At 41.8% G+C, this 26,399-nt stretch overlaps 2 protein-coding genes across 5 annotated transcripts in view; both read right to left on the bottom strand.

Annotated features, from left to right (window-relative positions):
* Positions 1 to 26,399, bottom strand: part of TXNRD1 (thioredoxin reductase 1) — a 96,047-nt gene that overhangs the window by 33,226 nt on the left and 36,422 nt on the right. For 3 of the 4 annotated variants that reach the window (XM_005680561.3, XM_018048193.1, XM_005680557.3), the window contains exons 3-6: positions 6,270 to 6,602; positions 5,144 to 5,266; positions 4,811 to 4,883; positions 2,254 to 2,373 (exon numbers count right to left, since the gene is read on the bottom strand). In XM_005680561.3, coding sequence (XP_005680618.1) covers positions 2,254 to 2,373; positions 4,811 to 4,883; positions 5,144 to 5,266; positions 6,270 to 6,503 — 550 coding nt within the window. In that variant the 5' untranslated portion in view covers positions 6,504 to 6,602. The remainder of the gene's footprint in view (positions 1 to 2,253; positions 2,374 to 4,810; positions 4,884 to 5,143; positions 5,267 to 6,269; positions 6,603 to 26,399) is intronic. The other variant, XM_005680564.3, reaches the window with a different exon arrangement.
* On the bottom strand, positions 13,307 to 16,025 carry EID3 (EP300 interacting inhibitor of differentiation 3). The gene has a single exon (XM_005680556.3). It carries the CDS (start codon positions 15,515 to 15,517, stop codon positions 14,369 to 14,371), a length of 1,149 nt encoding a protein of 382 aa, XP_005680613.1. The 5' UTR covers positions 15,518 to 16,025; the 3' UTR covers positions 13,307 to 14,368.

Here is a 26,399-nt window from a genome sequence, read left to right as displayed (position 1 = left end):
GTCTACTCTAACAACCTACACTTCAATGAGGTGAAGAAAGGATCTTATCCCTGGGGGCTCCAGGGAATGAAGTCTCCCTGAGAATACTGGCAAAGAGTATGTGTGGAAGGACAGGGGTGGATCACAGATCTTATGAGAGTGGTTAGCAAATAAAATGAGTGGTTCTTGGGTTTTCCTCCCAAAGACCCAGAAGGGAAATTCGAATGTGGCCTGCAGACTGCACATAGAACTTGCCCTTTTTGGGGAAAGAATGGTGAGGAGAGGTGTGAGAGTACTTGCTTCTACAACAGCTCCCAAAATCCTGGTCCTCTAGAAGAGTTGCCACTGAACCCATGGGGGCTGGAAGAAGACCACTTGTGTAAACCCCATGTGTTTTGAGGTCAGAGAGACTTCAATCTAAACTCTGTGCTGTGCTGAGTCACTCAGTCATGTCCGACTCTTTGTGACCCCAAAAACTGTAGCCTGCAAGGCTCCTCTGTCCATTGAGATTTTCCAGGCAAGAATACCAGAGTGGGTTGCCATACTCTCCTCCAGGGGATCTTCCCAACCCAGGGATCAAACCTAGGTCTCCTGCATTGCAGGCAGATTCTTTACCATCTGTGTCACCAGGGAAGCCCAAGAATACTGGAGTGAGTAGCTTATCCCTTCTCCAGGGGATCTTCCTGACTAAGCAATCAAACCAGGGTTTCCTGCATTGCAGGCAGATTCTTTACCAGCTGAGCTACCAGGAAAGCCCTAGTGCTGCCAACTTCTTAGCTATGATATGGGGGCACCACATCATGCCCTCCCCCAAGCTTCAGTCTGCTTGTCTGCCAAACGGAACAACAGGATCCCCCTCCAGGGACAGCAGGCTCATATACGTACTGCAATAAGATGGACTGGAGAATAAGGAAAATGGTCTGACTTTAACATGACTCCTGACCTGCAGGACCCCAGTGAAGCCATGAGGTGGGTATTAAGGAAAGACGGGAGCTTCCTCTCTGCTATAGCTATGGTCTTTACCCGCTCTCCCGTCTTCTTCCTGCTATCCCAAGAACCATGAAACATCTGTTCCAACTTGCCCTCAGCACAACTGCAGCTCGCTAAGCTGGTCCACATTCCTCCTCCTACCCTCATCCCAAACCGCCCAGGGCATTCAGTCCACAGCAACTGTCTGCTTCATGTTCCCATATGCTCTCTGCTCTAGAGACGCCAACGTATTTACTATTCTCCAAGTACAAACCTTGGTCCTTTTCTTCTGTCTAAATGAACTGACTATCCTCTCCTTTGCTTATTGTCAAGGACACAACATCTAAAAAGTCATCTCCAGTCAGCTCTTAAATCATTTACTGACCCCACCTCTGGGCACCCAGGGTACTTAGCTGGTATATCAACGACATCAGCATGTTGATGAAAACAGAAGCTGTGTATGTACAGATTTGTATTATTTATATACTTCCCCAGCACAGAACCAAGTGCGAATAGTGGGTAAGCAATAGTAATATTCTATAACTTCACTAGGAGGATTTCTGAAAAGTCTACTGAAAAAATCTAACTCATTAAAAAAAAATAATAATAATAATAATAATAAATCTAACTCATTAACTGAAAGGAGATTCTGTTGTGAACTGGGTACACTGACAGCAGGCTCCCAGGAAGGAAAGAGTGGACCAATGGCAGACGCAGGTACTCAGACACAGGAGTAAATAACTTGCAGGGTAGCGGGGGTAGAGGTGGGAAGAGAGGTAGACCATCAGCAGATTACGTGATAAATTTATGCTCCATTAGGTTGAGCCTCCTCACTGCCTTTTTTGCTGGGCAAGAGAAAAGGATGTGGTTTCCATGGTACTCTATTTTTCATCCAAGAAAACCCCCTTCTCAACAAATAACACTCCCAAATATCAGTTCATGAAACAAGACTTCTTGGATGAGAGAAAAATAACAGCTTCAAGGGAAAGCAAATGTAATTTGCATTCCCATAGGAAACTCTAGAATTATGAGAATTTCTTTGAAAGAATTCTGGGTTTCTGTTATAAAAAGATACTCCAAGTACATTATCTGTTCTTACCATTAATAGTTACTACACAGCCAACAAGACACAGGATAACCACACTGTTTTTTTTTTTTTAACCACTGATTTTATCCGTTAGAAAAACAAACAATAGAAACGACTTCCCGGGTATATGCTAGTCTCGTAAGAATGAATGGTGCACTGCAAGATCCCAGCTCAAGCCTCTCAACAGTACAAACGGAAGAGTAGCTTCCCCCACGTACCTGTCTCCTCGACATTCCACCCGTAGTTTCGAGAGTCTCGTAGGGCTTGTCCTAACAACGCTGCTTGGTGCATCAGTTTTTTAGGTATGCAACCCACATTCACACACGTTCCTCCAAGACCTGCAAAAGCATTGCAAGATCAGTTTATAGCCTGATGTACAATCCTCCAAAGAAAAGGGCCAACGGTTATTACCATCATAAGGGAGAGGGAAAATTGCCCATCTACCCCTCTTTAGTTCTTGTGGTTAGACAAACAAATCTGACATGAGACAGATCAACAGGAGAAAACGAAATTCATTTTAATTTGTGCACATGACACTTTCATAGAAATGGGACCTAAGAAGTAGCCAAAAGAGACAGACTTTCTATTTTTTAGACAAAGAAATAATACATTTGTGAGGAACTGATAGGACAAAAACTGACATTTTGGGTGCTCAATTATTTAAGAATCAAAACAGAGTATGGGTTTGGGATAACAGGTAAAGAAGTAACAGTTTTCTTTACATTAGGCTTCTCAGCCCCGAATTCCCTATCTTTTGTGATAAGGGTGTCTTTCTACTTCTTGATGTAGAGAGTGCACCTTTCATGGGATGTACTTCCTGCTTTCAGGCATCAGAAAGGAGGGCCAGAGTGTCCCACTGGTCATTTCTTAAGTAACTTTAATTCAAAATAATCAACGTGCCATAGTGCATATTTTGGGTGGCCCACTCCAAGCCCCAATGCTATTCTATGAAACATCGCAATTCATTTGTTTAATGTAGTCAACACTGTTTATACGAGTTTATTCTTAAGTCTCCCGACATTGCTAAGATCAGAGAGCCTTAGAGACTAAACACGGCAAAACTACCCTAAAACGAAAAGGAGCAGACTTCCACAACTTCCATGTGCTTCAAAAATTCATAATTAATTGACTGCTGATTAAAAAAGCCAGATATTGAGATTTTACGTTGTGTACAACCTTACACTTGCCACTAAATCCATAAATAGAACTGATAATGGGGTTGCTGAGCAGGGGATGGCTGGACTACAGTGGGTCTGAAACCACACTCAAAGTTTGGTAAAGGGGATTTCCTGACAGTCCAGTGGTTAGGACTCCTCACTTAACTGCCGAGGGCATGGGTTTGACCCCTGGTCGAACTAAGGGAACTTAGATCCCACAGCCACACGATGCAGCCAAAAAGTAATAAAATAGTCTAGTGTACATGAGCAAATTTTTACGAAGGTGGTCCACAGCCTTCACCGATTCTCACCAAAGGACTCATAACACCTTGCCTGTCCCTAAAAAATTTAGTGTCCCTGAACTTAAAGAACACAGTGATAACCTGTCTCCATTAGAACATAATGTAAGCAGCCAAAATGGGGAGGCACCCAAAATACCAAGAGTGCAAGACGGCAGAGGACTGCATAGCTGGCTTGGGAAACCAGCAGCCCTCCAAGGAGAATGCTGGTTGAGTGGCACCAGTGTGTGAGCTCCACAGGCCAGCAGGACTACATCCAGCACAAGAACATGCCTGACAAGAGGTGACACCTTAACAAGCACCTGATGAATGAAGCAGAAATTGTGACACTGGCTTACCCAGACTTCCTGCCTCCTCCTAATTTCCACAGCCAAGTCAACTTGATGAAATTTACCTATCCCATTACTCCCCTTCCCAAAGGTTTCCCATTATGCTTGGATTATCAGGACCAAATCCCTCATCTTGGTCCACAAGGGCCTGTACAGTCTGACACTTGCCTTCCTCTCCAATCTTAGCTCCAGCTTCTATTACCCATGCCATAACCACCAAACCTACCCCAGGGCCTTTGTATGTGCCTTTTTGTGAGAAAGAGAAAAGTTGCCTAGAAGACTCTTCCTCAGCTTTTGGCAGGGCTGGCTCATTCTTACTCTTTGGGTTTCATCTAAAAGCCACCTCTTCAGAGATCACCACTGATAAAGCCCTCAAAGTTAAAATTTCTTTCTTTACCCAGTTCCTCTCTATTCCACCAAGCAACTTTTTCAATACCATGTATCACAACCAGTAAAGTTTTTGTTCATCTTTTGTCTTCCACGAGAATGTAAACTCCACAGAAGCAGGAACTTCAGGTCTACACATTCACTGCTATATCTCCACAGCCCTCGTTCATAGTAAGTGTTCAATAAATATTTATTGAATAAATAAATAATGAACACAGAATTCACCAAGACTAAGAAGCAAGGGCTATCCATTAAGGTATCTAATTCCAGTTTTTGTTGAACACAGGAGACAGATTTCAAACAGAAATCCAGAAGAGTTTAAACTTTCACTTACTAAGCCCCTAAATATACTAAGTTACTCAAATATTTATCTTTAAATCATCAAAACAGCTGTGGATATGGTTTTGTATTATCTTGACTCTGTGCCAAGGAACCTAAGTATTCAGCATTTAACTGGAGTCCATTTTGACCTAGCACAATTGAGTTTCGTTTGTTTTTTTTAATTTATTTAATTTCAAAATTGGATTTTAGAAGTCATTCAAACAAAAGCCAGGGAAAAATCTGCTCCTACAAATTCACTTCTAAGGTATTTTAAAAGCTTACCCCATCTAGTTCCAAGAGGGGTTGGAGTGACAAAATCCAGAACCATCACCTTCTTGTCATATTTGGCTGCCTCCTGGAAAATAAATTATTGAAATGAGTTGGAATGGTTAACACGATGGACTGGAAATGGACCATTAAAAATCAATGCTATTTTAACACAGTTATAATGTCAAAAGCATAACCAATTATTAATACCTGAGAATTTCATATACCAAGATGATTAGTGCAACTCCAATGTAAAAATTAAATAAGGGTAGTTCTAAAAACATGCAGATTACAGTTGTCAGGATCTGACTACTTTCCCCATATCCCAGGACACACAAGGAGCCTTGCCTTGGCAGCTGCCAGTCCTCCAGAACCCCCTCCAATGATGATGAGGTCGTAGTCATAGGGCTCCGGGAGATCCTTGGAGCCATTCATTTTCACTGTATTTTGAAGTCTGCTTTCCTGAGAAGCCTAAAGAAGAAAAACAATGGAAGAGAAAACAATTTAACTCAAAAGCAGCAATGTCTGAAAAGTTCTGTGAAAGGACCCTTCTTTGAAGAAAAACAGAAGGCACTTCCAAAGGAGAAACACAGTTTGTCACATCACAGCACACAATGGAAATGTTCACCCTTTCCTCAATGGTGATCAGTTACCTGCTTTGTGGTGGGACTGTCCTCATGCCCCCTCCACGTGGCAGACAGCTACTGTAACGGGTCTGCAGAGTACACGAAACTACGGTCCTGATGGCCCAAAAGAATTAACTTACACCTGAGCTAAGTTTAAGTTTGATCAGCTCTTTTTTTCCTAGAATTTTTAAACTATGCTTTAAATTAGATTTTAAAAACACCTGTACTGTATGTTTTTAGTAGACTCAATACAATTTGGCAAACATTTATACTTTCTAGTCAAAGGTAGAATAATGAGTATACTAAGGTTATAGAGTAAGACAGGACCCTGCAAACGGCAACTGAAACAAGTTAGCCAAGTATTTATTTTTCTACATTCTTTAGGTAAAGCATAAAATCCAGAAATTCAGTAGAAAATCATTAACTGCCATCTACCTGCAGGAAAACTTAAAAGTCCCTGCTTTCATAAGATGTTTTAAATAAACAGGGGTGGCGGCTGGGGCGGGGGGTGGGGTGGGGGGGAGCGACGGGAGTTAAATAAATAAGTGACCCTTAGGCAGACAGCTCATTTCTTTAATCTGCCTATGCATGAAGTTACCTATATTTACTTTCCATTACTTGGCATTTATAATATAAACTTTTAATTTTACAAAATCCTTTCCTTCTACTAGTTTTAAAACACACTAGTTACACATTTGGGTGGAACATTGTTTTGGTGATGCATTTAAAATTTCTTATTAAAACAAAAATCTGCTAACATAAGAGAATGATTGGAATAGCTGTTACCAAACACAGAAAGGTTTTTAAATCGTTTTAACCTTCATAATCAAAAAAGCCCCCAGACTTACCAGCCCAGACTGCACATTTTCCTCCTGCCTATCATCAGATGTGGGGGGCAAAAGGCAGAGCTTAGTGTCAGTAGAAGAGGATGCTTGGGATGCAGAAGGGGGTGCGGTGTGAAAAGGTGGAGGAGGCGCGGCACTGTGGCTGCCCGTAGGCAGTGCAGCAGGTAAGCATGACGGTTCAGGGACTAAAGGGAAGACACCTGGAAACCAGCAACAGCAGGGGCATGACTGCATCATCCTGACCGTCTGCACGAAAGGTCTAACTAAGAGGCTGGTAAACACAGCCAGTATTCATCAACTGGCATTATGGCAAGGTTCCTCCTCCAATGCAAGGCACTGTGGGGAGAAAAACAGCCCTTCAGATCAAAGGATCAATATGAGCTTCAGGTCGTAAGCGTTAACTGACACAGAGTCGGACACGACTGAAGTGACTTAGCAACAGCAGCAGCAGCAGCTGATCTCACAGAATTAGGGCTGACTCGCTGCTTTAGAAGAATTAACAAATAAATGAAGCTAGATGTTCTTCTGGGAAAATAACCATTTTTAATCTAAGTCTCATTTTATCTGCATGCACTTAACACAGATGGTGCCAGAACACAATCACTGGCTGCCTAAATAAAAACCACCAAGTTCCTATAACCACTTCCTCTACTATTGAATAAAACAAAGAAGGAAACTGTCATGCTGAAAAGCATGCTCCCTCCACCAACCTTCATAACCTGCTCTCTACTGAAATTCTATATCAGACCTGGGTTCTTATGGGTCAAGTTTAAGAAAAATTGTATCAACCAGTGCACCAGTTTTACAAAGAAAGCTCTGGGTGAACCTAAATATTTTTAATTCTGTAAAGTAAAATCAGAAGGACAGGGAATTGAGGTACTCAGCTGACCCCAGAACTAAACATGATGTTTTAAAATTATAATCCCACTTAAAACTGAAGCTGCTGTCATTCAGTTCTAAGATGTAAGACAGACAGACAGACATACATCTCCTTCTCCTCTACAGCATAAGGAAGAAGCACACAGATGGGGTAAGGAGAGATGTGAGAAAAATGTCCCCCATTCCCCAATTACAATTGCTAGAAACAGTGGCCACTGACCAGAGCAGCTGATAAAAAACAGGAATTCTCAAACTTTCAGTTTCAAGATGCCTTTAGAACCTTGAATTATTTAGGATTTCCCACAAAGAGCTTTGAATAATGTGGACGGGGCTTTGAATATTAGAAACTAAAACTAAGAAAAAAATTTTAATATCTTAAATATAAAAATATGTAAACTATTAAAATATCTATAAAATTTTAATAAAAACATTACTGTTAAACATAAACAACTGATTAAAACCATGTTTAATTAGTGAGAAAAGTGGCATTATTTTACATCTTCATAATTCTCTGATGTTTGTTGATAACACAGAGTGCACATCTTTTTTGTGTTCAGTCTGCTGCACCACATCGCCTGCTATGTAACCTCTGGAAAACTCCATGGCAGACTTGTAAGAGAATCAGAGTGAAAAAGACAGAGAGCAAGTTACTATTAACATCATTTTGACCTAAAGGACTTCTTGAAGGAGTAGGAGTGGGGGTGGGGATCTGGACCACATTTTGAGAACTACCCACAGAGATGTAAACATATACCCTCCTCTCCCCAGCAGCTGTTGGTGAGGCTTACAGAATGTACATTCTTCCATCTGCTTCTCAATGCCTTTCCTCTAACCCACCCCTTGTAAACATTGCTCCAGACTCCCCAGAAAGGTACAGTACAGAAAGCAATTAGGATTTCTTTAAAATTAGAATGTCATCTTTATTCTCCCCCTCCAAAATTAGGCTCCAAAATCACTGAAGATGATGACTGCAACCATGAATTTAAAAGATCCTTGCTCCTTGGAAGAAAAGTTATGACCAACCTAGACAGCATATTAAAAAAGCAGAGGCATTACTTTGCCAACAAAGGTCCGTCTAGTCAAAGCTGTGGCTTCTCCAGGAGTCATATATGGATGGATGTGCGAGTTGGGACTATAAAGAACGCTGAGGGCCGAAGAATTGATGCCTATGAACTGTGGTGTTGGAGAAGACTTTTGAGAGTTTCTTGGACTGCAAGGAGATCTAACCAGTCAATCCTAAAGGAAATCAACCCTGAACATTCATTGGAAGGACTGATGCTGAAGCTCACACTCCAATACTCTTGCCACCTGATGAGAAGAACTGACTCACTGGACAAGACTCTGATGCTGGGAAAGATTGAAGGCAGGAGGAGAAGGGAATGACAGAGGATGAGATGGTTGGATGGCATCACCAACTCAACAGACATCAGTATGAGCAAGCTCCATGAGTTGGTGATGGACAGGGAAGCCTGGCGTGCTGCAGTCCGTGGGGTCGCAAACTAGTTGGACACGACTGAGCAGCTGATTTTAACTGACTGATTCTCCCCCTAAACACGACTCTACCCTTTGGGCAGATGTGTACTGGTCTTTGGTTTTTCACCCATTATACATGAGCTCTGGTGTCGCATTGACCTGGGTTAAAATACCTGCTCTACCATTCTCAAGGCTAGGTGATCTTGGCTATCACCTAATCATTGGGAGTCTGTTTTCACATTCTGTAAAATGAGCAAGCCCTCTCAACTACTGAGTCTGAAATAATGCATATTATAGCACAGTGGCTGGAAGGAAAAATCCATACATTCACTAATTCTCCTCTTCCTACAAAAGGGAACCTGCCTGCCCAAGGGGCTGAGTCAAAAAGCTCTGGTGTTTTGCAGACGTTATCCCCTATACTTCCCTGCATCACTGCTCACCTGAAATGCCCTCTTCCCACCAAATTCTGATCCAGTACATTGACAGCAGGTTATATTATTTCTATTCAATGTAAACAAAACATCACCCTTTCAAAAGCATTCCTTTAGGTTCTTTTACCAATATCTGAAGACCCCAACATAAGGCTATTCCTTCCATTGTTTCCCTAAGGTTCCCAAACAACATTATCTTTTTTTGTCACAACTGGATTAATACAGGTTCTCAGAGCACTCAGCGAAGGCTGTTCCACCCCAGCCACTTCCTGTCCTTCAAGATTTAGCTAGAAGCCTTTAGCTGACGGCAGACTGCCTCCTCTCCTGAGGCCCCTGGTGGTATCTTCACACAATCCCGTCAGCTCCACAAGGATAGTTCTTTTCTTTCATCCTGGCATCACCAGTGCCAACTCCACATGCCTGTGATGTAATCAAAATGTGTTCAAAAACATTCTTAGAATAAAAGACCTGAGTGCTCATTCCTGCTGTGTTACATGTACTGAGAGGCTGGGCTTCAGTTCAGTTTTCTCATCATTAAAACAAAACTGTGGGAAAACACTAGAAAAGGTACCAGGTGTGTAGCATATTGGTTAGGAGCTCAGATTTAGTCTACATCTGAATCTGACTATGCTATTTACGTGATCCTGAGCAAACTGCTTAAATTCTCCTGCCTGGGCTCCTTGTCTGCATGGTTATATAAATTGTATCAGCTGCTGCTGCCAACAAGCTGCAGCATCCACTAGGGGATATAGTCAAGCCTCTGTGCTTTGGATGACCATGGGCCAGGAGAGAAATAACACTAAGTGATGGTTTAACAAACTTTCTAGAAGAGCCCAGTGGGCCCCAAGGCCTATGACAGCGATTAGCAAACTACAGTCTGAGGGGCAAATTTAGCAGGCCTGCAGTCCTTTTTTTCTTTTTAAACAGTCTCTGAGCTAAGAATTGTTCTTCTTAATATTTTAAAGTTGTAAGCAAGAAAAAAAAAAATCAAGAGTAAAACTTCATGATACATGAAAATTAGATGAAACCTGAATTTCAGTATCCAGTAAGTAATATCTTATTGGAAAAAGGCCAGGCCCATTTGTTGCAACATTGTCTATGGCTGCTGTTTCTGCAACATGAGCACAATTGATTAGTTTCAACGAAGGCCATATGGCCCACAAAGCTTAAAATATTTACTATCTGGCTTTCTGCAGGACAACTGCCAACTTCTGGCCTAAAGGAAATTTTAATCAATGCTGATAGGTGGTGCTTGATGAAAAGTACCCTACAGTAATACTAAGGGGTAAGCACAAATCAAAGAACTGTCTTCCTGCTCTGGAAGTTGAGATGCTGGCTGTACTACCTTTCTTCCAGGAGAACTGGGGACACTGATTCTCCATGACCAGTTAACTATATAGACCTTCAGCTAATATGTGTCTAAAATACTTAAGGGCCACAGTAACACTTGTAGCTCAGCTGTTAAAGAATTTGCCTGCAATGAGAGACACCTGGGTTTGATCCGTGGGTTGCAAAGATCCCCAAGAGAAGGGAAATGCTACACTCACTCCAGTATTCTGGCCTAGAGAATTCCATGGACTCGCAAAGAGTCGGACACAACTTCTAAAGGAGATCAGCCCTGGGTGTTCTTTGGAAGGAATGATGCTAAAGCTGAAACTCCAGTACTTTGGCCACCTCATGTGAAAGTTGACTCATTGGAAAAGACTCTGATGCTGGGAGGGATTAAGGGCAGAAGAACGGGACGACAGAGGATGAGATGGCTGGATGGCATCACCAACTCGAAGGATGTGAGTTTGAGTGAACTCCGGGAGATCAAGATGGACAGGGAGGCCTGGAGTGCTGTGATTCATGGGGTCGCAGAGTCAGACACGACTGAGTTGACTGAACTGAGAGACTTTCACTTTCACATAATCAGTAACATTTAAAGGACTCTAAATCAAGTATCCAGGCAAATTATTTACAGCAAACAGACTCCATCTCAATGCCCCCTGCCAGGGGCTTTGCCTTACCCCCACCCCCCACCCCACACACATACCCCTAACACAGCAACTCAACCACTCTCCAGGTAGTTTTTCTTCAGAGCAGTTATCATTGACAGAATTACTGTGGTCTCCCACTCTGTTAGGCTCAACAATAGTCCCCCCAATATCAAAGTCTGAATCCCCAGAACCTGCAAATACATTACCTGTAAAAGAGATTCTTGAGATGTGAATTAAGAATCTGGTGATAGGGAGATTTTCCAGGATTACCCTCACAAGGCCCAACTTATTCACAAGTATCCTTATAAGAGGGAGGCACACGGAGACACCACAGAAATCAATGAAGACAGAAGTTGCACTGGCAGCTTTGAAAATGGAGGAACAGACTGTGAATCAAGGAATGCAGGCAGCCTCCAAAAAGCCTAAGCATTCTCCCCTCAGAGCCTCAACAGGACCCGGCCATGCTGACACCTTGACTTTACACCTTGCACACCCTGAGAAACTGATTTTGGACTTCCAACCTCCAGAACTGTTAAGAAAATTTGTGTTGTTTTAAGCAACCAAATAGTAATTCATTACAGCAGCAATAGGGAACTAACACACATATTAAAACATAAATTCCTTGAGAGTAGGGCAATTTTCAATCTATCACCTTCCCCTCAGTGCTAGTGCAGTGCCCGGCACAGTTGCTGAGTAAATTAACCAAGTGCTAATTCCAATCACTTGATAATGGTTTCCACAAAACAAGGGCAAGAATTTGAGAAAGCCAGGTCTAGGCTTAAACTGAATGAACCAAGATGGAGAAGTCACCATGGAAGGAGGCGGCAGCTGCATTCTGACGCTGATCTACTGAGGCACTAACGTGAGTGCTCACAATGAGCCCATCCCTGTGCTGAATGTTTTGTACATATCATCCCATTTAATCCTCACAATAGTCTTCTAAGCACATGTCATTCCCATTTCAGAAACGACAATAAAGAAACCTTTTGAGATTAAGAAACTTGTCCGTGAGTCAAGAATTACACCCAGGTCTAAACAATTACAAATCTCTTGCTTTTCTCACTGTATCATACCCAGTAAATCAAAGTACTTGTCACATACTGTACATTTAATAGGTCATTATTCCCACTAAGCAAATAAAAAAATCTAAGGCTTGCAGGTTTAATAATTTGTTCAAATTTTAAATTTGAATTTTAAAAGGCAGGATCTGATCCCAGGTCCTTTGATCAGAAGTGGTTCTGTTAAACAACAAAATCCTAGTTTAAAAAATTTCCATATTTTCCTATCAGCTGATTTTATTGAACCTGTGAAATTAAAGCCACTCTAAATATTGTTGAGAAACCAGCAGACTTGCAGTTTGGGTCACATCTAATCTCTATAAATGAATTATCTATTAGCCATTTTCCCTTTTTTCTTCAGGGTAAAGAGGGGAAGAAACAACTACTTTAGAAAATAATTGGCTTTAATTTCCAATCTATATGTCATTGACAACCAATTTAAATCAAAACCAGTGGTCAATCTGATTTACATTTTAACAGCTATAACTTTAGAGAAGACCCAAAAGATTACCTTCCTCCTAAACCTCCACATTCTCCATTCATGCTTTTAGTTAACACTTACATCTTCAAATACTCCTAGTAAAGACATCTGGTGTGTAAAGAGCAATCTGGTGGTAAGCAGACCTGAGGCAAGATCTTTTTGCTATCTCTAAGATTAGCTTTTCCCCAAAAAGCAAAGGTCTGAAAAACCTAAGGAACCGGGATGGTAGAGGCATGCTAAAGGGAGGATCAGAGAGACTTCCACAACTACTAGATCAAAAGGTTGTAGGCACTGGGAAGGGTTAGCATCCCTTCAGAAAGGGGAAAGAAATGACTACTTTAGAAAATAATTGGCCCAGTTTCATGAGAAACTTCCCTTCTCATTAAAAAACAAAACAAAAACACCTGCACTATACTGAAAAACTTCTCAATCTCCTCTCCATCTAGATGTCATTCAGTCTCTAAATTTCCCTTCCCTGTACTACATTCAGACTTACCAGGAAAATTTTATTATTCCTGTTACACAAAGCAGATCCTTATCCACTTGCCAAATAAGGTTTAATGGCAAGACCCACTACTACCAAAGACTGTTTCTACAGAGATCAAGAAAAACAGCTTGCAAGGATGCTCACTATAACTTCAAAAACTGTTTCCTTAAAAACCAAAATTTTCAGCAGGAGCGTCCCAGTAAGGTTGTAATTTATATTCTTAAAACAATACAAGCAACAACAACAACAGCCTTTAGAGCTTTATAGGAAATGAAGGAAATTTGGATAAATTAATCATATACTGATATTTCAATTTACACAGGTAGAGTTTCCAGGCATTCAAAGTCCTATTAAGAAATCAAAATTGAGTTGGGAACAAATATTCAAGGCCAGTACATAATGAAACATCACCAATTCTGAGGAACACTCTGTGTACTAGCAGAAATTACAAAGGGAAACTAGGGGCCAGAGAAGAAACAAAACAAGCATATAAAAATTGTAACTGGATGTTAAAAGATTTTGTGTTTGAAATAATCTAACAAAGAGAGGGCACTAACAGATGTGGTAAATCAATTTTTGCCTAGTATAACATTCAGATAGAATAGTTTTCCAAAAGAAACATAGATTTCTCTGGAGCCATAACTTCTCACAATTCCACATATTTGACCCTCCATATTTCCCCTCCCGATCTCTGATCAATTCCTACTCACCTTTCAGTACTTAGTTGATGGCTCACCTATTACAGTAGACAGTCTACTTGTTAAGCCCACATCACAGTAGAAATTATTTAGAACAAGGACACCCACTCATTAATCTTGTGAGTCGTCTTTGAAATGAAGCATAGCATCTGAATTTTTTACGGTATTAACATGACTTAGGCACTGCCCTACCGTCTTTCTTGACCATTTTTTGTTTACCCATTCTTTCCCCCAACCTGGTCAAGAGCCCCATATGGGATTCCCTTGGTTCCCTGTAGCAGAGAAAGCAATGTAGTATCACAGAGCATCATAATTCATTTTTTAAAAGTTATTAAACACCTTTTATTTTATGGAATTCAGTTTTTACTAATAAAGTCTTATGGAGCAGTCAAAAAATCTTTCGCATGAATACACCAGTGAATTTGTTAAGCAACAGAAGGTCATGACAACTTTATAAAACTACCAAGAAAAATACAACGCACAGTAAAACAACTTATTTTCTTGAAAATATTTTTCACAAGAAATACAGTATGTGCTTCTGTTTGGATTTTACTCTCCACTATGTTATGCTTTAGAAAATAAACAAAACTGCATCCTATACTAAGAACAAAAATCTTTAGTTTGTGATCATAGCCTCTGAAATTTCGAAAGTTGCCACAATATTTTTCCAGTCTTGTAAACTCAAAGATATAACTCCCTGTTTCCTGCTGTGGAAACTGGGATCATTTCCCTCACCAGCTAGATTAATATTAATTGGCTCCAATATTGGCAGCCTGTCTTGGTCAAGCCTTATTCTTGCAAAACCATCCCTTATAATGAAAGAAACGTAAAATATATTCTCCACAGTACGAGAGAAAGAGTTTGGATCAATCACAAACTCAAAATAAGACACAGGAGTATCAGGATACTTTCGAAAGTACGTTTGCAACAATCCCAAGATTCTTTCTACTTCTTTTTCTGTGGCTTCTTGATTACCACTCAGATCCAGCTTCCTCAGCTTTGTAGGCATATCCCCATTCTCTTCCATTTTCTGAACTTTTCTCCGGTGATTAAGTCGCGGCTTTCGCGCCGCAGACTCTGGTTTGAACGAACCAAAAAGAAAGTGGAATGTTTCAGCTTGTAACATCCACGATGTCGCTTCCTTCTGTACTGTCTCCCAGAAGGAAAGAGCTATGTTATCGTCACAGTTATTCAACGGATCACGTCCGTCATCTTCCATCCAATTTAGACCCACAAATATAAACAGAAAGTCACAAAATGCCACCTGATTAAAAAAGCTCATGTCAGAGTTCAGCTGTTTTGCTTTTTCTTTACCCAAATCAGAAGCCAAAACAAGAAACTGAGCGTCGAGAGCCGCTTCTCTTGTTCGACTCACTGCATCAAACAGGACATTGGCTTCCTCGAGAGCCTCGGTTAAGGTGTCGCTCGTCGTGTTCACGATGTCGTCACGGTTCTGCTGGACGGTATAGATGAGCTGCCGGTACTGCTTGCGGATACTCCGGCATTTCTCCTCATCCACCCGCTCCAGCAGGCTGGGGTCGATGTCGGCCTTCCCCCAGCTCAGGTCGTCAGAGGAGGTATCAGATTCGTCGTCAGAGGAAGTATCAGATTCGTCGTCAGACGCCGCTGCCACTTCCACCTTCAAAGATTCCTCCTCCTCCTCCTCTTCCACCTGCTTCAGAAAGTACGCACTACTGGGCATGGTCACCACCGGCTGCGCTCTAGTCTCGTCGGCTTCCCTCAGGGAATCATTTTCATCGGCCATGGCGGCGGCGGGTGGCACTCAGGTAACGGTCTTCGCGACGTTTCGGCCAACAGCGGAAACTGCCGGGGTCACCCAGGGCGGAAGACGCTACGCATGCGCACTAGCGGCGGCCTAGCGGCCCCGCCCCTCTCAGTTAGCGAATAAGCGTCCCCCCGCCCGCGTAGAACGCCGGCGAGAACCGGCTCCTGGCGTCACACTGAAGTAATACCGGTTGGTTCAAGCGACGGCCGTTATTTTGGCGTTTACTGACAGTGTCATCTAGCTTTTAAAGAAACGCTTGCAAAATCTAACGACAAAACTATGAGGAGACTAAACGTACCGTACTTTAAAACATTGGCTGTCACATACTGCAGCATACTGTCATTAAAAGATGGGGCGGGGTGGGGGGTGGTGTTTTTTGTTTTAAAAAATAAAATCTGGCTAAATTACAAACTGCTAACAAAGCCAAGGATCGCGGCCTGCACTGTCTCCATTGCAGAAAGACTGAACTCCCAAGGTTCACTTGCAAAGTGGTTGCTAGGAACTCCGTCTTCACTATACAAATGTAAATTGTGTTTTGAAGGCCTTCAAAAGCCAAATCCTCGCCAATCTACTCCAATGGGGGAGGGGGAGCGGGTGACTGGGTGGGTAAGCAAGGGTCCGGGCTGGCGCATGCGCAAAGGTGCGCTGCCGTACCCCACCCCTACCCCGTCCCCCAGTGTTAGGCAACTGATCTCTGATTCTCCAGCATCCAGGAGTACAAGAATAAAGTAGACAGGGTCTCCGCCAAAGGACTATTTGGAAGATTGCAAAAATACAGGTCACACTCCCCGAGTGAATAGTAAATCTGAACCCTAAAAGGTGAGAAACCTGTGAAGACTTTAAACACAATCTGTTCCGAGGATATGAACATGAACGCTGTTAAGTCACGTGACAAACTTATGTAGGAAAATACTGCCACTAGTTCCCGGGGGAATCACGTGAAGTTAGAGAAGGACTCAGCTCATTAGTTACAAGAGGGGAGGGAGAGGGGAGAGGGGGAGAGAGCACCTCAGTGCATCTCAAGTTTTGGTTTCCCGCATCCGCAAGTGTCTGCGCTACCTTCCCTCCAATGCATCTTTACTGGTTCATTTTTCTTTGACCTTAGCACACAGTTTTGGAGTAGGAAATGGCAATCCACTCCAGTATTCTTGCCTGGAAAATCCCATAGAGGAGCCTGGTGGGCTACAGTCCATGGGGTCGCAAAGAGTCAGACATGGCTGAAATGACTGAGAGCACAGTTTCTTGTAAATGCATGAACAGCAAAGGCTAGTCTTTGCGACCACATGAACCGCAGCTACCAGGCCTCCCTGTCCATCACCAACTCTGAGAGTTTACTCAAATTCATGTCCATTGAGTTGGTGATGCCATCCAACCATCTCATCCTCTGTTGTCCCCTTCTCCCACCTTCAATCTTTCCCAGCATCAGGGTCTTTGCAAATGAGTCAGTTCTTAGCACCAGGTGGCCAAAGTAGTGGAGTTTCAGCTTCAGCATCAGTCCTTCCAATGAACACTCAGGATTCATCTCCTTTAGGATGGACTGGCTGGATCCCCTAGCAGTCCAAGGGACTCTCAAGAGTCTTCTCCAACACCACAGTTCAAAAGCATCAATTCTTGGCGCTCAGCTTTCTTTATTGTCCAGCTCTCACATCCATACATGACTACTGGAAAAACGATAGCTTGACTAGTTGGATCTTTGTTGGCAAAGTAATGTCTCTGCTTTTTAATATGATGTCTAGGTTGGTCATAACTTTCCTTCCAAGGAACAAGCATCAAGTGGGCCTTAGGAAGCATCACAATGAACACAGCTAGTGGAGATGATGGAATTCCAGTTGAGCTATTTCAAATCCTAAAAGATGATCCTGTGAAAGTACTGCACTCGATATGCCAGCAAGGCTAGTATTAAGTTACTCAAGAATAGTTATATTACTATTTTTGTTCACCATTATTTTTTTAAAGTAGGGTTAAAATTCAGAAAGAAACATCCGTTTTTCAAAAACAGTATGCATTGTTGTTACTTGTACATATATATCATCCTGCTCTATTAGACTGTTCAAACAATGGGACTGGTTCAAAATTGGGAGAGTAGGTCAAGGCTGTATATTGTCACCAAGCTTATTCAACTTTTATGCAGAGTACACCATGTGAAATGCCGGGCTGGATGACTCACAAGCTGGAATCAGATTGCAGAGAGAAATATCAACAATCTTAGATATGCAGATGATACCACCCTAAGGGCAGAAAGTGAAGAAGAACTAAAGAACCTCTTGAAGGTGAAAGCAGAGAGGGAAAAAGCTGGCTTAAAACCCAACATTCAAAAAACTAAGACCATGGCATCCAGTCCCATTACTTCATTGGAAATGGGGAAAAAATGGAAACAGTGACAGATTTTATTTTCTTGGGCTCCAAAATCACTGTAGACAGTGACTGCAGCCATGAAAATTTTTTCAGATGCTTGCTCCTTGGAAGAAAATCTATGACAAACCTAGGCAGTGGATTAAGCAGAGACATCACTTTGCCAACAAAGGTAAGCATAGTCAAACCTATGGTTTTTCAAGTAGTCATGTATGGACGTGAGAGTTCAACCATAAACAAGGGTTAGTGCCTTGGAATTGATGGTTTCAAACTGGTGCTGGAGAAGACTCTTGAGAGTCCCTTGGACACAAGGAGATCAAACCAGTCAATCCTAAAGGAAATCAACCCTGAATATTCATTGGAAGGACTGACTCTGGAGCTGAAGCTCTGATACTTTGCCCACCTGATGCAAAGAAAGAGCTGACTCATTGGAAAAGACTCTGATGTTGGGAAGGACTGAGGGCAGGAAGAAAAGGGGGCATCAGAGGATGAGATGGTAGGATGGCATCAGTGACTCAATGACATGAGTCTGAGCAAACTCCAGGAGACAGTGAAGGACAGGGAAGGCAGGTGTGCTGCAGTCCATGGGGATGCAAAGAGTTGAACGTGACTTAGTGACTGAATAGCAACAAATTAGACTGTTAGCTCCCCTAAAGCAAGAACTTGTTTGTAAATCTTCCAAGCTAAGCTGTTTTCACATGGATATATTTGAGTAGACACATTTCAATGTATAAGCACAGATGAAAAACTTTGTTCCAGCAGCTATTGCAACTTATTTGGCAGCAAAAGATGAACTTCTTCTAGTGAAAGAAATAAATCTCACACATAGATAATAAAAGTTAACTGCTTTTCATAATTTAGCCTTATTTCTTCTCTGAAATGAAGAAAAAGCAACAGGAAAACAAAGTTGGGGCCCAGGATCATCTAAGGGCTATATTTTACCCCCAAGCCTGGCCAAGTACAAACTAATACTTAACCTGTTTTATATCTTTGGTGAAAACTCATAGTCCCAAGTTCCAAATCCCAAAAAGTTTGGTTTTATAGTTAACCATATTTGGGGGACTTTCTGATATCCATTTCAAATTCAATAAAAGCAATTTATAGATGAACTCCAAAAGACAAGCCAACCTTCCCACCTTAAGGTGTCTATTTTCCCCTAGCTCAGAGCATGGTAAACAGGCTAGCACCAATCTGCTCCACACAAAACCTTTCATCAAAGAATTTTTAAATGCTTTAGAAAAGTAAATGAATTTTCCCAACCTACTTATAAAGTATTACTAATACCATTTACAGGGATTTCTCAGGAGATAACAGCCCACACATCTTGCTCAGAGCAACAGCACACATCTAGACAAGCATTATGTTATTAAGTTGTGACTTCCAGTGCTAAATTTGTTCTCTGCTAAATCCTTCTCCTAATAACCTCGGTAACATAGAGCATCCTCAGAAAGTCACACTTGCATTACGTTCTGCCTTTTTATATCTGCCTTGAGAGCACAAGGTTTAGATGTGGCTACAAAGTACAAACCTCAAATCTAATGATTTCCCCTGATCATTTTAAGAATGGAGTTGCTGCTAAAGGCTCCATAAGGCCTCTGTTTCCTTTCTTCTTTTCTTCAATATTTTTCTCCAGTGTTACTGTTCAGTCCCTTTGCTAGGAGTTCAGATTCATTCGTTCCAAGCATTCTTAAGCTCCTTCCACAACCCTCAGTGTTCAACAGAAACATAATGGGATGGATGAATGTTACAGTGTGTTACAGGTCTCTCTATGGTCAAATTTTAAAAGTCATACAGGATTCACTATCTTTTCCAGTGGGTTTTTATTGCCCGATTAATCTATAAAAAAAAGAGATATTTAAGAGACCTCTGAGCCAAGCCAGGAACCAGTTGGGTTAGTCCTGCATGCTAAAAGATATCCTGCTATTCGCTACCTCCTGACACTTTCCTGTTCCTTCTTGCACGGAAGTTCTCCCTTCATCCTGCCAGGATAAGCTGTGAAGAGACATGCTGAAGGCCTAGTTTGATTTGCCAGAGTAGCAGGGTGTTATGTACACGTTCTTTTTCATTTTCATCTCCTTTAAGGCTATGTTTTTAGGTGTATGTTTTTGCTTTGTTTGCCTTTTCATATTAAAGGTAAACTTTGCAATGATCAAGGCAGTGTATCTGTTTTTAAAATGAGCTTCTGAAAACTCCATGGACAGTGGAAGGAGGCAAAGCTGGGTTCCAATCATGTGTAATGCATGCGTGCTCAGTCATATCCTACACTTTTCGACCCTACGGGCTGTAGCCCACCAGGCTCCTCTGTCCATGGGATTCTCCAGGCAAGAATACTGGAGTGGGTTGCCATCTCCTCCTCCAGGGGATCTTCCCTACCCAGGGATCGAACCCACATTTCCTGTGTCTCCTGCATTGCAGGTGGATTCTTCACAACTAGGGCCATGAGGGAAGTCCAATCATGACCTATTAGCATTTCCTTAGACAGGCTGCTTAACCTGTCAGCCTCTGGTCTCCTCATCTGTAAAATAGGAATACTGCTACTCTGTCATAAAGCTACCGTAAGTATTGAATGAATCAGAATTACATAATAGATTTGACAATATTTACAACTACTGAGTAGTCACGTAAATCCTCAGTTATCCCAAAGGTAGCAAATGTTTAATAAACACTAAAACACTAAACAGAAAAAAATGTAACCAACCAGTAGCTTCACTCCTGGATGTTGTTTTAGGAACAGAAAAATGTTTTAAAGGCTAAATCCATAGAAGGAAAACAGAAATATATCTCACTATAATAATACCAGTGAAATCTGTTATATAATAAAATTTTAAAATCTACTAAGGCTTCAGTTAAGCTTCCCAGGTATCACCAGTAGTAAAGAACCTGTCTGTCAATTCAGGAGACATAAAAAATGCAGGTTCAATCCCTGGGTTGGGAAGAATCCCTGGAGGGCATGGCAACCCACTTCAGTATTATTGCTTGGAGAATCCCATGGAGAGAGGAGCCTGATGGGCTATAGTCCACAGGGTTGTAAAGAGTCAGACACAACTGAGGCGACAGTTGTGTATAGCACTTTGAAAGGTAAACCACTCTACTAGATATTCTAAATCTGGGCCACAAAATGAGTCTGAAATTATATGCAAAATTCTTTATGTGTATTCTTCTATAAATGGATTTCAGCAGATTCTTTGAAAATACGCTGTATCTAAAAAAGGATTTGAATAACTGTTCTATTCAAATAAGGCTTTACTGTTAGCTGATGTAAAAGATAAAATGACAGTCATGTCCCACAAAGTAACTTGGACCCACCCACTGATACTTTAGAGTACATAAAACCTCCGCCCTTGCTCTGTGGTTTAAAGTCATACATTTAACTGACACTTCAGAAAACCAAGTACTGGCTGACTTGCCAAGCCCCAACAATTAACATAACCAAGGGTGTGAGATGAAAAGAGAACATTTCCCATTGTAAGAGCCATTATCAACTCTCCTGGGACATCTCAGAAGGCAGCAATGACCAGGAACATCATTTTGATAGACTAGGGGAAGGGAAGCACTGGGTGTGTGGCTTCTAAAGAAGGCAGCCTTGGAAAAACTCAGCCCTTGAGGCCCGAGTTAAAAGTAGTGCTTTCTTCAGAGTTTGACTTTCCTCATTTTTAAATGTCACCCATCAGATGACTTCTCTGTCATACAGAGAGGCCGTAACTCTGTAAAAAACCGTATTACAAAGCTTCAGGTGACAAATATTACAAACATCAGGTGACAAATGTATTTTTAAATATACACATTGCCCTACAGCTGTTACAGATGACAAAGACAGGGCCTAGCTCAACAGCGAGAATACAGGGGCTCAATAAGCATTGGGCTTCTCTGATAGCTCAGCTGGTAAAGAATCCGCCTGCAATGCAGGAGACCTGGGCTTGATCCCTGGGTTGGGAAGATCCCCTGGAGAAGGGAAAGGCTACCCACTCCAGTATTCTGGCCTGGAGAATTCTATGGACTGTATAGTCTACAGGGTCGCAGAGAGTCGGACACGACTGAGCGACTTTCACTCATTCACTCACTCAATAAGCATTAGCTAAATAGACATAATGTGACTTTCTTCTCATTTGACCTGGACACAGCTACATAACTTGTTTAAGTGGACAATGCTCCAATCACACAGCTCCTTAAAAGTCTGAACTGCATTATATGCTGCCTAGAACCTCTCCTGAACCACTTTGGGCATAATCACTGATAGAGACAGTCCACTTTCACAACATCAGACACCTCATAGCTAAATCCCTCACTAAAGTCAGTCCTTTGGCTCTGCCATCAACCATTCATTCCCCAAGTATTTACTGAGTGCCTACCAGGTATTAACACAACACATGGAAGACAAAAATAAACCATTTTTGTCCTAAAGGAAGGTACAACGTAGTAGGCACAGAGGAACGCAATTCCAGTCTGCAGGTATGCTGCACACCAACGCCAATTTGCCAGAACTATGCTAGGAATACCAAGATTTGCATGGGTTCAACCATGAGTCATGAACATACAATCACACCCAAGAGATCAGGCACGCATCCCAAGAGAGAGAACACAAGCCAAGTGCCAGAAGTGTGAGAACAGCACAGCGAGCTTTACAGACAGCCAAATGGCAATCCACTCCAGTACTCTTGCCTGGAAAATCCCATGGACAGAGGAGCCTGGTAGGCTACAGTCTATAGGGTCGCAAAGAGTCAGACACGACTGAGCGACTTCACTCACTCACTGCACTCCATCCTGGCTTTGCCGCTGTGTCATCTGGGCATACTCCTTAAGTTCTGAGGGACTCCACTCTGTCATCTGGAAAACTGGATCACACCACCTCCTTCATAGCACTCTTGTGATGATTAAATCAACTAGAGATCACAGCATTTAGAAGCTAGCACAGAAGACACATTCAATACATGGTCATTGATAGGCACGCTCATTTAAATATCTGATGAGATCTTAAGACAGATCTGGAAACACAGGCACTAAGAATAAGTCTAGCTCTTCACTCTTGATATTGGCAGGACTCCTCTTTTCCCAGAGACGGGGATGTGTGGGAGTACTGAGGGAGCACAGAGGAGGGGAAAGAGGCAGATCTGGCCTTGTACTCTGACCCAGGTGGGCAGGTGGAAAAATGGGTCTGAGCAGGAAGAAAAGCCAGAAAATGACTTTTGAAATAAAATAAAGAACAGACCAAAGGAGGGAAATGTTAGGGACTATAGGGAAATGTTCTCATGAGCTTCCAGTATAGGCAAGGGAGCAGAGCAAGAGACAACCAGAAAAGCAGGGTGAGGCCAAACCCAGGGGAACACAGAAAACCAAATTAAAAAATGTACCCTTTATCCTGGATGCAGATCCGGGGGCAGCAAATAAGCAGTCAGGAAGATAACTATGCAGCAGAGGGACAGGAAGGGCAAGAAGAGACAAGAGGGCAGCCAGTTAAGAGACTGTAGAGGCAGGAGGCAGTGCATACCTGAAGCAGCCTGGGCAAAAGTTATCAGAGGGAGAAGGCACCTATATGGGAAACAGTCAGGCCTGGCAAATGAACACAATAACATAAAGGCAAAAAGAAATCTGAAGCCTGGACCAGAACAGTAACACCATTGTACAAGGACAGACAGCAAAGAGGTTTGAGTCATCTATTGGTTAAAGCGAGAGGAGAAGGCATTGGGTCTCACCATAGATTCACAGCTACTAAAAATTGTAATGTAGAATCAGCACCAGATAAATGTATTTGCAGTACGAACAATCTATGCCGCTTTTAAACACTGTTAGTCCTTACCCCTTACCTTCTTAAGAAACCAGGGTCAAAGCAGTCCTTCAACACTCCTTAGGCCTCAACCTTAATTAGGCTGAAAAGCACAGACATTACTAATCTCCCCAGAAGGGATTGTCTCAGAGGAGAGAATCGAGTTTTCTGCTCATTTTAGTAGAGTATTAAGAAAGAAAGTGGACTAGTCAGAGTTATTAAATTACCACTCCATTTCCTGATGTCCATTCAGTCATGAGTTTCTGGTTTCTGGTAACTTTAGAAGGAGACCTGCCTATTTCAGTGCCCACCACAGGCCCCGCAGCCTGACCACCACACTATCACCCCTGAGCTTCCCTGACACTGGCTCCATAATTCACTTGGATCTTCATCAAAACACACTGCTCTGTCTCTGTCTTCTCTCCTGTTACTGCCTGGAATAAATTAAGTCCCATGTTGCAAGCTTTAGTCTTATCTACCCAAGTTCTTCTCTCAAACTACTTAAGTCTTAACTACATTTGGCCCTTCGTATTCCAGCAAGTGCTTTTTCACTCACTTTGCTCTTCCTCTCAATACCACCAATAGGCATTCATTTTGTATAAGTGGTTTCAAAACTCTGGAATCCAGGAGATGCTAATTTGCATATAAGATTTCCTGTAAGAAAATTTGCAAACTTGCTCTTAAGAACTAAAATATAAAATAAGCCATAATCTTTTGTTTGGTTTTCCTCAATTCTAATTATTTAGCAACTAATCTTCACCAAACTACCTCATACATTAAAGTAAATCTCAAAATGGGATATATATCATAAGAATTACCTGAGGGGGCTTGTTTAAAATAAATGTAAAGGCAGAACCTAGCCCCTTCCAGAGAGTTCAATGAATAAGACCTCAGATATAGCCCTGCTAAGTCGCTTCAGTCGTGTCCGACTCTGTGCGACCCCATAGAGGGCAGCCCACCAGGCTCCAACATCCCTGGGATTCTCCAGGCAAGAACACTGGAGTGGGTTGCCATTTCCTTCTCCAATGCATGAAAGTGAAAAGTGAAAGTGAAGTTGCTTAGTCATGTCGACTCTTCACAACCCCATGGACTGCAGCCTACCAGGCTCCTCTGTCCGTGGGATTTTCCAGGCAAGAGTACTGGAGTGGGGTGCCAGGCATTCCAGGTGACTGCATTTTTGAAAGGCACTTCTTTAAAGCCTTTATCATGTAGGTAGTCATCTAAACTTATCAGTTCCTTCCAGCAGGACCCTACTCCCTGGTCTGCTACAGTTCACTGTGAATGCAAGGTAGGTTTTGGTGCTGCTGCTGTTTATTGAGGGGAAAGGAAGGCAAATGAAGAAACAATATTAAGAGGAGAAAAGAAAAGCAGACATTTTTATGAACTCCCACTTCATTATTTAGGTTGCAATTAAAGCAGGAAATCTTAGCCTTTAAGGTGTGGACTTTAGGATTTAGCACTAATCCTATAAGCACTCAGTTCTCCACTAAATAAATGCCTTTCTCCACTCAAACCCAATTTTCCCTAAGAATTTAGGACCTACCATTTAGCCCCATATGTGGCCAATTTGCTGCAAATTCATAAACATTTCAAAGCAGTAGTTCTTACCTAGCTGTCTTCTTCCATTTTTTAGTACTCATTAAAAACCAAAAATAAATGATACAAAGGAGAGTGATAAGTTTACTTGGAAGAGATGTGCTAAATAATTTTTTTTATTTTAATTATAATTTGGCAGTAGGCTTTTCATTCATGGCACTGTACTTCGTTAAATGGCTAAAATTAACTATGATCATACAGAATTGAGAACATCAGATCTTATCAATTAAGTGGGTGCAAAGCTTATTTAAAAATTCATAAACATTCTTTTTACTCCCATTGGTATTAAAGCCAGGATCATCTATAGAACTGATATAAAGATCAAATGCCTATACACCTTTTTAAGTGCAAATTTATGACACAAGTAGAGAGATCAGACAGAAAGGAATATTAATAGGACTTTGTTTCATTTTACTTGCAAACTAAAGGTTTGAGTAACACAATATATTTTATATCAAGCTAAAAGCCTTTTTAGGGGTGGCTCAGTGGTAAAGAATCTGCCTGCCCATGCAGATTGGGGGGATGTGGGTTTGATCCCCGAGTCAGGAAGATTCCCTGGAGGAGAAAATGGCAACACAACCCACTCCAGTATTCTTGCCTGGGAAATGCCATTGACAGAGGAGCCTGGCAGGCTACAGTCCATGGAGAAGCAAAAAGAGTAGGACATGACTGAGCGACTAAACAACAAATAACAAAAGCCTTTTTATTTCAATTATTTTCCATTATTTACTATGTCTTTGAAGTCTATCGCCATTTTCTATACCCATTCTTCAAAAAGGTAATGATTCTTTTAGGAAAAAAGATAGTAAATAAAAATGCAAATTAATTGTTACAGTCATCCTGAAGGCAAACATATCTAAATACACTGTTAGACTTAACTGAGAACTCAAGCTTACTTAAGACAGCAATGGTCAAGTATGAGTTCCATTTCTTAAAAATTACAGATACAATTAAACAAGGACGACCAAAAAAAAAAATCAGCAAAAATTAAAGCAGATATATCCAGGTGATAAGATTCTGAGTATCCCCCACACCTGATGTATTAATAGAACATCATCCATGGTGCATATCCCTCCAAAGGTGCACACTGCCTGCCAGCATTGGGCCAGTGAGATAGGCCATGACCCATCCAGATGGTCCTAAGGGAGGACT

The sequence above is a fragment of the Capra hircus genome, chromosome 5 (genome assembly GCF_001704415.2).
Source record: "Capra hircus breed San Clemente chromosome 5, ASM170441v1, whole genome shotgun sequence".
Lineage (NCBI taxonomy): Eukaryota > Metazoa > Chordata > Mammalia > Artiodactyla > Bovidae > Capra > Capra hircus.
The sequence above is the reverse complement of the archived record's forward strand: the minus strand, read 5'-3'. Positions and strand labels throughout refer to the sequence as shown.

What these genes read in the sequence shown, in the direction of transcription:
- EID3 (XM_005680556.3), bottom strand. Translation starts at nt 15,517, where the DNA reads ATGGCCGATGAAAATGATTCCCTGAGGGAAGCCGACGAGACTAGAGCG.